At 34.3% G+C, this 13,318-nt stretch overlaps 1 protein-coding gene across 1 annotated transcript in view; it reads right to left on the reverse strand.

The window, feature by feature from the left end:
• Nucleotides 1–6,963, reverse strand: part of LOC136981797 (lamin Dm0-like) — a 31,163-nt gene extending 24,200 nt beyond the window's left edge. The window contains exon 1 of the mRNA XM_067278169.1: nucleotides 6,429–6,963. Coding sequence (XP_067134270.1) covers nucleotides 6,429–6,841 — 413 coding nt within the window. The 5' untranslated portion in view covers nucleotides 6,842–6,963. The remainder of the gene's footprint in view (nucleotides 1–6,428) is intronic.
• Between the last annotated feature and the right edge of the window lie 6,355 nt (nucleotides 6,964–13,318).

Here is a 13,318-nt window from a genome sequence, read left to right on the forward strand (position 1 = left end):
AAAATATTATAAATATCCAAGCTAAATTGTGTTTGGATAAGTCGTTTTGTTGCATATCTTTCTGATAATCCGAATAATGGTATCTAATCTAAGGAAACAAAGGGTCGACAACGACTCGGATATGCCCGTACTGCGTAAAGATAGACGGATATCAAAAGGCAAATTGTACGTTTAATTCTGCTACAAGGAATTATATGGTGCGGACCATATTACCGTACCGATACGTGGAAAACTTGGCACTAAACTGAGGTGGGACGAAGAATGCTACTTTTCAGAAAATTAATTCATAGGAAAACAATGCAAACGGTGATGCTAATTGTACTGTTTGGCATTTGTCCGCTTGCAACTGTATTTTTACCATTCGATTCTTCGGAAAGTAAGTTTCTAACAAGCACGCAAGACCAGTTTATGTGATTTTCACTTCAAATTTGGTAATTATTTGCTTCGTCAGACAAAACTTATAATTTTGGGTATAGAACGAGGAATTTCAAATAAAATTACAGAAAATCTGATCATTTAAGAGCTTTTCTCATAAATTTGAAGAGAGTTTATTTCTGCCAGACTCTTCTCCATAATTTAAATTTTTCTCCTATCTTTGACAGTTAAAAATGTTTGTGAATACCCAAACCCTAAATTAGTTTGAGTGTTTGCATCAGACCATAAATTGGCCTTAACTACAATGATTTCAAATGGTATTTTCAAGTTTTCAACTATGTTGGCACAATGAAGGCAATCAGGCAAGGGGTCCCTAGGAAAACAAGTATGATTAAATACACAAAATACGACAAGGAATGAATTGTGAAGTCAATAAATATGAATGGATGTACAACAGAGCACAACATTTGCAAGAGTAAAACCTTGCTATGCCAAACTGTGTTAACTCGAAGCGGTCTACAGATCACTGGCACAGCATGTAGGGTTTCCCATATTGTCATTACCTTAACTCAAACCTATTTTACCAGGATACCTTTGATAGGTCCGCAATCTTTATTTTCTCTTATGGCGTGTGCAAATACAGACAACTCTGCGCCGAACGCAACCCTGCACCATTACAACTTTGCATCTCATCATTTTACTAACACGGTACATTATTGGCATTCCAGCAGGGATGCAGAGAACATCACGACGACGCACTCAAAAGTGCCATAAACTGTATACAATTTTGTAATCATTCTGAGAACAGATTCTTGAAAAATCTGTTCTCAAGAATCTTATTTCTAGAGAATTCTTCATCCCTTAAACTTTGACTTAAGATTTTACTTTATCATCTTTCATAATAAAACATGAATTGACAAAAATAAAAGAATAGTCATGCACACACAATCTGTAGAATTTATAATAAATGCAACAATGCAAGCTTCAAATGTTTGCCATATTTTCAAGTGACACAAATGTTTACATTTTATTTATTGGTAAGACACAATAAATTATTTTTATTGGTAAGATTAATTAAAAATAATAAACACATTTTATTAACACTAGAAGCTCTTTTAATTTATGCATTAATGCTTTGAGGCACTCTACTTTCCAATTCACAGTATAAAAATGGTAAAAGGACCCTAATAAATGCCACAAAGGTACATCCTTCACTGTTATACCATCATTTGATAAAATATATAAATAAATAGGCTTTTTAAATTAGAAACTGAGTAAACAGTAATAAATATGGCAGTACTTTTTTCAAATATAGATAGGTCTAAAGCTAAACACAAACTAATTCACCCCATCAGAAATTTTCAATGGTCACATTACTACTTTCCTTCCACAATCTGACAATGCAACAGCTCACAAAGTCGTTCATTGTGTAATTCATAAGAGTGGATTAACATTTCGAACCATCGTGCCGAAAACATCTCGCAATAAACATACAAAAACATAACATATTGGAACCAAGACGCATCCACGAGTCTGCCTAATTTCTGTCGACGGCACGACAAAAATCGACAAGCACGTGGTCGATATTTGCAAAATAATCATCGAGTAAGGTGGGTGTAATCACCAATGCAAGCCTTATTTGACATAAATCAAGACAAATTTGTCGTGATATTGACTTGTTCACATTTAGGTGAAAGACTAATGCAAGATCATCGCATAATGCCGAATTAACTAACAAATAAACTTTCAAAACAGTTGATTTTCTGGTACAAATTTTTAAAACAATCGTAATTTCTTCTTTCGAAACTGAATTCTTTAGTAATTCGATAGTGATGCATCTACATACTTCCTTCATAAACTACTTACAAAAAAGCACTTAAATATTGTGAATTAGGAAATGCGCACACACATCTTCCACAAAAATATTTGAATTCAAAATATAATGTTACGCCTGCTCGATACTTACCGAGCAGACTAACAGACAGACTGATGTCTGGCAGGTAAGCCACCTCACGCTTTAATAATGTTTTATTGTGGCCTAGTGTTTACTTGTAGCATTTTCCAAAATTGCTTATATATATTTGACCCAAACAATGAAACTGCCAAATAAATTGTCATTATATATGAATATTTAGTAATAATAACTGCTTTCAACAGCTTTAAATTAATAAAGGTTTGCAAGAACGAATCTTTTTTGAGTAGTTTGCTAAAAAATACTTCAGGCCTTCCAATTACAATTCTCGACGAAAAAATAACTTGCTTCTACCGAAACGTAAGTACCGTTTTGGCCAAAGCGTACCGATTTACCAATTTGTATATAATCCAAATGCCTTAAAAGAAGATTATAAAAATTTGAGAATTTATGGGCAATTTAATCAAGTTGTTAAAAAATTGAATTGCATTTAGTTTTGCATTATGAATTTTTTTTCTTTGTTGCGTTTGTGTTTCGTATATGTATTTGTTTTGACACTTGGAAAAAAGCAAATAGCCGTAGTGTTGTTTAGATAAATAAATATTTATCTAAATAAACCACACTCGTACCCAGCAGAATTCAATATACAAAAAACTTAAACAAACACCTTAATTTGTTTTGCGTGCCTTAAGAAATCCATTAAATTTACAAAAAACAAAAAATATGGGGTCCTGAGAAACCTCATTGATTTGGAAAACAAAGTTTTTAATGAAAAGCCTGATAAGCTTATGGACATGAACTTAGGAGTGGCACATTTTACTGATAAGGTTTACAAGAACTTAAAGAAACGCTATATTAAGAGAATGAAGTGGATTATCTATAAGCAGGTTCCAAAAAATAATAGGAAGAACGTTACAACGTACGTAGTATGGGACCAAATTGAAGTACCCAATAGGGTAAAAGAGCTGCTGAACAAAGGCCCGAACTTCGTCCCGGAGAATGCGGGGATATGGGAAACGTCTTACCAGGAGATCGAAAGAGGAATTAGTGGTTTGGACCCGGTGGAGAAGGACTATTTTCGTTGGAAAACTGTGTTAAAAAATCAAAATAAATGGAAAGGAGGAAGCTATAGCAAGGACATCAGGTATACCAAGGGATGGTTAAAAGAGAATAATTTGATTGCGGCAAGAGCAGATAAAAGCAAACAAATTGTCATAATGAGGAAACAAACATATGATAGAGCCTTAGAGGAATATATCAGAAAAACGGAATGTGTGAAGGTCAACAGTAAAATAGTTCAAGCTATTGATAGAAGGGTTAAAAAACTGGAGGAAACCAAACTAGCGAGGATCTTACCGTTTGTCCGTAAATGCCGGAACCCTAGACCAGGGCTCCCTAGACTCTTTGCCTTCGCCAAAACACATAAAGAGGGAAAAGAAATAAGGCCTATTGTGGAAAAACGAAGAGCACCTACATTTTTCCTGGAAAAAAGATTACAAGAGTACCTCTCCTCACGGATGGAAAATAATAAATTAGTGGTAAAGGATCCTGTTATGGTAGTTAAAGAGCTACAAAGCATCGCTTTGAAGGATGAAGAAGTGGGAACTGTGTTAGATTACGAAAGTTTGTACCCGTCTATTAAGATTGAGTCCTGTGTAGAAGCACTTATGGAGTTCTTGTTCAGAGATAACCCAACGTTAACACAACACAGAGATGAGGTTATAGAAATGGCTAACCTAGTATGTTGCGAATCCTTCTTCGGGTACGAAGAACAAGTATATAAGCAAAAAAGGGGAGTACCGATGGGAAGCCCAATTTCGGGGCTCCTCTGCGAGCTTGTGGTTAGTAAAGTAGAAGAAAAGGTATTGCGGGGCTTCGAAAGGGATATAGTATTCTACAAGAGATATGTAGACGACGTTTTTATAATATGGAGGAACAATCGAGTAATTGCTAACTTTGTAGATAGAATTAACGAGAACGAAGAGGGCCTTAACCTGAAGCTAGAGCAGAAAAGCTCCAGGATAGTACATTTCTTAGACATTAATGTTATATTTAACAAAGGGCATATATCCACCGGCGTTTTCATTAAACCTACACATAGCCCACTATATATCCCTGCAAGCTCTAATGACCCTTATAAATATAAGTTAGCAGCATTTAGAGCATTGGTTAGAAGGGCCTTTATATACTGTGAAAATGTGATAGACCGGGATACAGAGATAGAAAGAATTATACAGATAGCAGGAACATTAGGTTATAGGAGGAAAGTCATTGAGGGAATTATTAGAAAATTTGAGGCCAGTAATGATAAGAACACCAGGCACGGGCCTTACAGATACACGAAATTTACATACAATAAGTATCTGGGAGGGATTATGAAAGAAATAGCAAGAACTAAGGATACAAGGGTGATCTTGAAAAGAGCTCCGAATTTGTATAAAATACTTAGAAACGATAAAGGGTTAGTTAAAAAAGAAGATAAGGCGGGTGTGTATAAGATTCCCTACGAGAACCAGCTATTAGGTATTAATAAAGATTATGTAGGGGTTACTACTAGAAACCTAGGAATAAGGATCAAGGAACATAAATATGATATTAGAAAAGGTTCCAACACGACGGTATTAGCCCAGATGGGGCAGACGGAGGGATCCTTAGTACATTGGAATGAGGCGAAAATCATAAAGCAGGTACACTCCCCAACTTTGGCAAGAGCGGCTGAAAAGATAGAAATTTACAGAAGCAAACTAAGAGATAAATGTATTAACGCAAGGGACGCAGAAGGTCTTCCTTCAGCTTGGAAATATGCAGTTAAAAATTTATAAGAGACACGTGAGTTCTATGGGGAAGTATTTCTGGTTAGGATAGATAGTAGTATATATGGGCACGAGTAAAACGTTTTTACCTTACATTTGTTGTATCTTTTACGATTTTATTGTATATTTATTTATATTACCACGTTCTTCCTTTTTTTCTTTTTTTCTTTTTTTGTTTTTATATATTTTTGTATACTTATTTATTTATATTACCATTTTTATTTATTTATGTATATTTATTTATTTTTATTACCATGTTCATCCTCTTTGTTTTATTTTTTGACCGTTACTAATGATTTGAATTTTTTCAAACTATGGTATTCTTTTAATAGAACGATATTGTTTTTTGTTCGAAAGTTAAAAACCTGAAGATGGCTTATTGAATAAGCCGAAAACGTTAGTTAAATTAATAAATTTCTCAGCGAAGCAAATAGCCGTAGTGTTGTTTAGATAAATAAATATTTATCTAAAACTATAAATTTTATTTATTGATCTATTATATTTATTTATTTATAGATCATACATATATATTATCTACTATATACTTGATAATCAAGTATATAGATGTGATCTTGCGTGAAATCATTTTGACAATAATTTGTGTTCTCATTTCTATATATACAACCGCACATTCATTTGTCTATCAACAAATACATTGTTATTAATCTATAATACACAATTTCTCAGATATTCCCCGCAGTTATTATTTTGGATAAATTAGACATTCCAGTCTAATTTATCCAAACAGATAGACATCCATAAAATTTAAATAATTTTTCATATTTTTACTTGCGTACTCTCGCATTTATTGCTTTAAACTTTATTTCCGACTCCAACGGCGGGGATCCCGCCGTCCACCGTCGGGACGTCCAGAGACCGCAACGACGGATATCTGCAAAGGCGAACCGGACGTTCCAATCCAGAGCCGGGTCCTCCGCCGACCAGTCTCCGAAATGACAATTCATCAGAAGGGTGGAAGATTTGAAGAGATTCGATTTACATCCGGACCTTCGTGGCAAAACTCCGTCGGCAAAAGACGGAGCTTCACAAGGAAGGAATGAACTGCTCGCAAACCGAGGAAGAAGGTCGGATCTCGACGGCAAAGACAACCGGCAGGGAGGGGAGACGGGTTCGCACCCAGAAATTTACTCGGTTTAACCGACGAACATCCAAATAAGTTAATTCCTAAAGGACAAGCAAAGATTACGTCAACGCGGCAATTCTGCACGTGTCACGATTCATCATATATTACACAAAGAATGAACCGTGACGTAACACACGCGCGAATAACGAGAATAAACAATGGCATATATTTAAATTATACTCACTTCAAATGCAATTCGTCGGCTTCGGTTTTGTATTTAGACGCTTCGATTTGCAGTTTAGCCTTTTCTTTAGCGGTTTCGTCCAAGAGTTTCCTGGCATCGGACAGTTCCTGCTCGTACATAGACTTGATGCTGGTCACTTCTCTGGTGACAGTCTCCTGACTGCTCTGCACTTGGTGGATCAAACGGCTGTTTTCTGCCTCCAATCGCCTGACTTTGTCGATATAAGTAGCCAGACGATCGTTAAGATTCTGCAATTCTAATTTCTCTTGTATCCGAGTCATACGCGTCGGACTTAATGGCGAATTGGTTTTTTCGATGGACGATGACACTTGAGGTGTCTGACTGGCCGACGTCTGCTGCTGCGACGTTGTTGTTGTGGTCGTGGTCGTTCTCCTTGTTGTTTTCGTCGCCATTTTCTTATCCGCAATCGATTAATAACCGCTTAATATCAATTTCGACTCACCGGTTCAACCGCACCCTACCGCTACACAAGATGGCCGACGATTTAAGCGACTGAATGAAGGCGCCGCTTGGTTCGCCGACGCTATCCCATTCCCTCGCCCGATTGGTCGGATTTAAATCATGTGGCATTTTCTGTCCAATGGCCTGCCGGTTAACATCCTTTTGTCACGTGACCATGCCCCCAACTTCGTTTGAATTGGTTTTTTTTTATTAAAGAACATAGGCGATATAAATAATTTTTACGGCGCTTAGAATACGGAAAGATGAATTATTTTACCTACTCCGACGCTTTCGAGTTAATTTAACTAGATTTTAACGTCACGCGGCATATATTAAGTCGGAGATGACGTCATCGTTATTCAAAGATCTTGCGTGACATATTTCGATAACAGAATCGCCATGATGTCATCGCGATCTATTTCTCGAGGGTCGATTGCGTGACGTAATTAAATCCTTGCTTAAAATATTTTATTTAAATAATTTATAAAAAATGTATTTGTTATTCTACTAATTATTTATAAATCGGATGCGAAGTTTAATAGTTCACTCTTCAGACATTTAAATCCGAGTTAAATGTCCAATCGAAACGTTGTTTACAAACAGGAAACAAAGAAGTTGGGAAACAGTTTATATCTTTGTATAATGCTATTTATACTTAACATCGAAACCTAAGAATAGAGGCATGCGGGGGGAATTACTCCAACTGATAATTATAACATTCCTTCATCCTCTGAGAGGAATATTAACAAATGTTTCTTTCTTCAGATTATTCTCATCATCCTCTATATGTTATTTTCCAGAAGGCTCTCATCATCCTCATTCTCCAGAAAGTTCTCTCGGCATTCATATATTCCCCATATATATTAGGAGAAATCATATATTCAATGAATATACAGTAGAGAGTCGTTTATCCGAACACCGGTTATCCGAACGCTTTCCAGTCGGACTGTGTCGTGCTGAATCGAACTTTTTTTATACTAGATTTACTTCTAAAGTATAATTTTTATGTTTTTATATTTTTCAATATATTTATTTTGTTTGTACAAAATAAAGAAATAATTTTTAACGATACGATAGCCTCGATTATTATTATAAAAATTTTCGTTAGGCTTAAAATCGACGAAAATTCAACGCGAAGCGACACGCAACGGAGAAAACTTTCAACATCGGACAGGTTAATATATTTTTTCGTACATAATCGGTTATTCGAACAACCCCAGTCTCAATTGATTCGGATAAACGACTTTTTACTGTACTTTTATAATTGATGTATCTGTACATATTCTTCAATACACTCGGCATCTTGAGACCATTATGGGCTATTTCAGCATCCCTGAGAGCATTTATATTTACTCTGTATATATTAATTTTATTCTCCAGTAGTGTCTCACATCATCCTGCAAAAAGTTCTCTCAGTATTGAATTCTCCATATGTTGAGAGAATTCATATATTCACTCTGTGGAATAAATATTGATACTTTTATAATTGATGTATGTATTCTTCAAGTTGCACTTAGCTTTTTAAAGTATTGGGAAGATGCTTACAGTATTATCTAACGCTTCATGCTATTATCTAACGCTGCATGCTATTATCTAACGCTGCATGCTATTATCTAACACTGCATACTATTATCTAACACTGCATGCTATTATCTAACGCTGCATGCTATTATCTAACGCTGCATGCTATTATCTAACGCTGCATGCTATTATCTAACTGCATGCTATTATCTAACACTGCATGCTATTATCTAACACTGCATACTATTATCTAACACTGCATGCTATTATCTAATGCTGCATGCTATTATCTAACGCTGCATGCTATGATCTAACGCTGCATGCTATTATCTAATGCTTCATTCTATTATCTAATCGCATGCTATTATCTAACACTGCATGCTATTATCTAACGCTGCATGCTATTATCTAACGCTGCATGCTATTATCTAATGCTGCATTGCTATTATCTAACACTGCATGCTATTATCTAACGCTGCATGCTATTATCTAACGCTGCATGCTATGATCTAACGCTGCATGCTATTATCTAATGCTTCATTCTATTATCTAACTGCATGCTATTATCTAACTGCATGCTATTATCTAACACTGCATGCTATTATCTAACGCTGCATGCTATGGCAGGCTATTCTCTGACACTGACAAGGTATTGTCGGATTTTTAACAGAGTATTAATAGAATAAATTCTCTCATTAATATATTTATTCTTGGGATGTTCTTAACATTAAGAATATTTGTATAATAGATTATGCTTAGCTAAAGAGCTCTTGAGCTTCTTTAGGGATGCTGAAAGATGCTGGAGAACTTTTAGCATAATATCATCTCCACAATACAATAAATACTGTACTCGGAAATGAGGGAAATAAACGTTTTATTTTACGTTTTAACACAGTTTAGTAAGTAATTTTACTGTTATCTGTGTAATGTGAGGCCAAGCATCGTTTCTCTGGAAGTTGTCGGTCTCAAACAGGTATGTCTTGACACGGAGGCCCTCTCGAAATTCTTATGCATCATTCATCTTGTATTTTCCATCTAATATAAATAGGAGTAATATTTTTAAATAGTTTATAAATTAAATACTAGAATTCATTTATTTAGCTCTGATAACTTAATTTAAATTAAATTTCTTTATTAATTGACAATGTATATACTATATAGTATACAGTTATATAAAATATATGTTACAATTTTATATTTATGTAAAAAATTATTTTTAATTATTATTTTATTTATTTTAATTGAAATTGTATTGATACGTGTACAGGTATTTTAATTTTCAAATATTTAATGATTATCGAAAGCATTTTTATTTTCCGACAACAGATGGCGCAACATTACACGAATTCGCTTTACGACATCTCATTTCACAATATTTTGCGTTTATTAATTTTCTATTATAACTTTATGAAATGATGTAGTCACCCACTATATTTTTTTTGCATATTTCTGTGTGGCACTGTATAAGAAAAACTATTATCTTCAAGAACGCAATCTGAATTTATATCACTGGGCTTATGCAATATAATACGACTCGCTTTACGACGAATCTCTACGAACCACTTTAAAGTTGTAAGATAGGATACTATGATGTATAAACATGTAAATTTCTGTTTAATTAATAATTTATGTTGACTTTTACAAATTTTTCTTGTTCCGAAGCTTCTTTTACCCTTTAGAACGCCGTAGGATTTTCATTGAATCATTGATAATTAATTTAAAATACGTACCAGTAGAATTGAAACATGGCGATGACCACGTTTAAATTAATCTCCATGCCATTTATCGTAATTGATATTCGTGACTATGGTTTGTTATTGTTATCGTTATCGATTGTGATAATGCTAGGAAGGTTTCTGGACGCTCGTATATAAATAAAATTTTTTATAATGGAAGGTAAAGATGAGAACGTAGAGCGGTTGCTCATTGCCAAAAGCAATCGCTCTACTTTCCATTAACTCTCTACTTTTCTAACCTTCTGCTGTTGGGTAAATTCAATGTAAATTTGTACAGCGGGTTGCTCATTGCCAAAATTTACATGGAATACAGCCCAAGATAATGCTAGGAATTACCTGATTGCAACTATTTTAAGTGAAATAAATCTTACTTTTGACGACAAGAATTATTCCATTTCAAGAAAAATGAATAATGAACAAAATATTATAGATTGGTGCAACATTGGACCATTATCATTTTTTTTTTTCCACAAGTATAGAAATTTGTAATAAAATACATAATGCAGTTGTTGTAAAATATTAATTTTAAGTAATTCAAAGTACGTTAAAATCGCGCAAAATGTATTTATATTTTAGAAAATACATGGGAAGCGGTGCTTCCACAGTTTCCATGGACGTTACGCCACTGGAAATTACACATTCCGCTAATTGTAACCCTCCGTAGATTACAATTACACATGCCAAATTGTACACATTGAAATGTCCAAGCAAGTCGCCACAATCGGGCTTGCAAGGTGTGCATCACACGCAGGCAGAACTAAGCCTACTGGGTACAGTCCAAATGTAAAACAAGTTAACACTAGTATAATTTTACGCGATGCACTAAAAAGCACTTAAATATAACGCATGTGTGAGATATTGACTAAAGCTGAGGAGGCTTAGCACTTCAAAACCCCCAAAGATACTGCCATCTTGCCTAAAAATTGTGGTATTCAAGTAAATTTGTTGCTAAAGTGCGTTGACAGTATGAAGCATATTTTCGTAAACGCTTCATACTGTTGAATGATGAAGTATACCGTGAACCCTAACCAGTAACCACACTGTGATTTTTGGTTGATGCGAGGAAATTTGTTGATAAACGTGTGATTTCCGCCAGATCGAACACGGCATTTGTGTTCACCATACCATTCAACTTAAAATGGACTTTATCGGGCCATAGAATTAGCCAGGACCACGAATCGCCAATCATCATCCCAGAATTTATCGTCGTATGAATGAAGTGGCAAATGATTTCGTCTGAGCATAAACACCGGAAAGTAATTCGTGACAAGATATGCTGGAGTGGTAGAACTGCAAAATTTTTCCCACTGTAGGGTAGGACACGTTCATTTTCTACGATAATGCACGCGCACTACATCTATCTTGCAAATTCTCCATTTATTGCTCCACTAAGTTAACCATTGGATTGTAACCTCTTTTCGGTTTCAGTTGAATCTTTTTTTGGTTGGTTAGACACGTGAAGAAAACTTCACGTGGTCAGCCCTTTCGTTAGGTGCGAACTCATCAGCGTCATAACTTGTCGCTAATCCACATTAAACACATTTTGCGATTCTTTATAAATTATAATGTTACTTCACAACTTACGTAATATGCAAATTGCAGTGACATTAGCTATAAACATCTGTTTAATTTTAACAAGCCTGCACTTTAAACGAGTATTCTCTAATGATTGATTGATTGAGTGATTTGCCGGTCAACACATCAGGAATGTAAGACCAACTCCCATAGGTGTGGTCAGAGTTCAAGTAATGGGTGGTCCTAGCCCCGTATTCTGAATATTAATTTCCTCGAATATAAAAATTCGCCACCTACATTTTTTTTTCGTGTATCACCCTAAAAGGAAGCATTGTCATCACTGTCTTTATCTTTTAGGTAGAACAAAGCCCTTCTATTAACACAAGAAAAACAGTCATTTATAATAGTTTATCATAAATCATGTATACTTACTATCATCCAACCACAGTTTTGCACATTGCAAGTCTAATTTACCAACGAGCTGATTAGCATGACGGTTGAAGGATGAAAGACAAAGCACTAAAAGGCCTCTCTAATCATATCTATCATAAAACTTCAGGCCAAACCAATCAGGCCCTCGATGTGGTGTAGAATATGCCCATTAGACCCTTCATAAAATTCCCGACACGGATTCGAAGCCGGGATCTACAGTGATAGGATTTGAACCCAGATCCTCAAGGCGATGAGTTTTTTTACAGTCGCTGCTCATAAGATTCCTTTCTATTAATATGAATAGAAAGATTGCATGGAAATTTCAAATTACACTCACGAACCCGCTTTTATAACCGCAACTGGAGTGGAAGTAACGTTAAATCAAGACTTTCATAATGTCATATGTAATGATTCTCTTAACCCAAATGGCTCCTGCGTATATAAATTCAGTTATAAATCCCCCGATAAGCTACACTACTCGGCTTGTCCAATTTTATTTTTATTCTCTTTGTCTAATATATATATATAATCTTCCATCTTAATGTAACGTTGTAGACATTTTCGAATTTAATAATAATATTATAATATTTAAGAGTTGAATAATATTGAAGGTAGGAAACAAGAATTTTACGTCATATTTGACTTAAAATATAGAGATCTGGCAACACTTAATCGTACGAATAATTATTTATCTATAAAATCAAATATAATGATATTATTATTTACTTTTATTAATTACGAAATCATTTAAATTGTTTGCAACAATCTATTTAATTTTTTAAACAAGTTTCCGCATAAATTTCTTACGAATATATGAGTCTGTTGATTTGATTGGACAAGCGCATGTTGTTACGTCATCTCTTCAACGTTACAAATTTCAAATTTAAAAAAATTAAATTGTTTTTTCAAAATTAAATTAAAGAGTGATTAATTTTAAAAAACAACGTTCAATTGACATAAAAATGTACACAAATCCAATCAAATTTAAAATCATTTTTAGTGTGAAATAAATGTCATTAAATGTACATTTTGTTGGATTTATACCGATAGATGGAGCCACAAAAAATATCACAATTTTAGTATTAAAAATAAAATAATTTAGTTAAAAATATAAAAATATTTTTTAGTTTGTTGTAATTTATAAACCAAAATTATTATTATTTCTTTTGTATAAAAATATTTAACTTTTATAAAATTAATTCATATAACGCGCTATATTTAATA

This window comes from Centruroides vittatus, unplaced genomic scaffold, assembly GCF_030686945.1.
Source record: "Centruroides vittatus isolate TY-2023 unplaced genomic scaffold, ASM3068694v2 contig_794, whole genome shotgun sequence".
Taxonomy (NCBI): Eukaryota; Metazoa; Arthropoda; class Arachnida; order Scorpiones; family Buthidae; genus Centruroides; species Centruroides vittatus.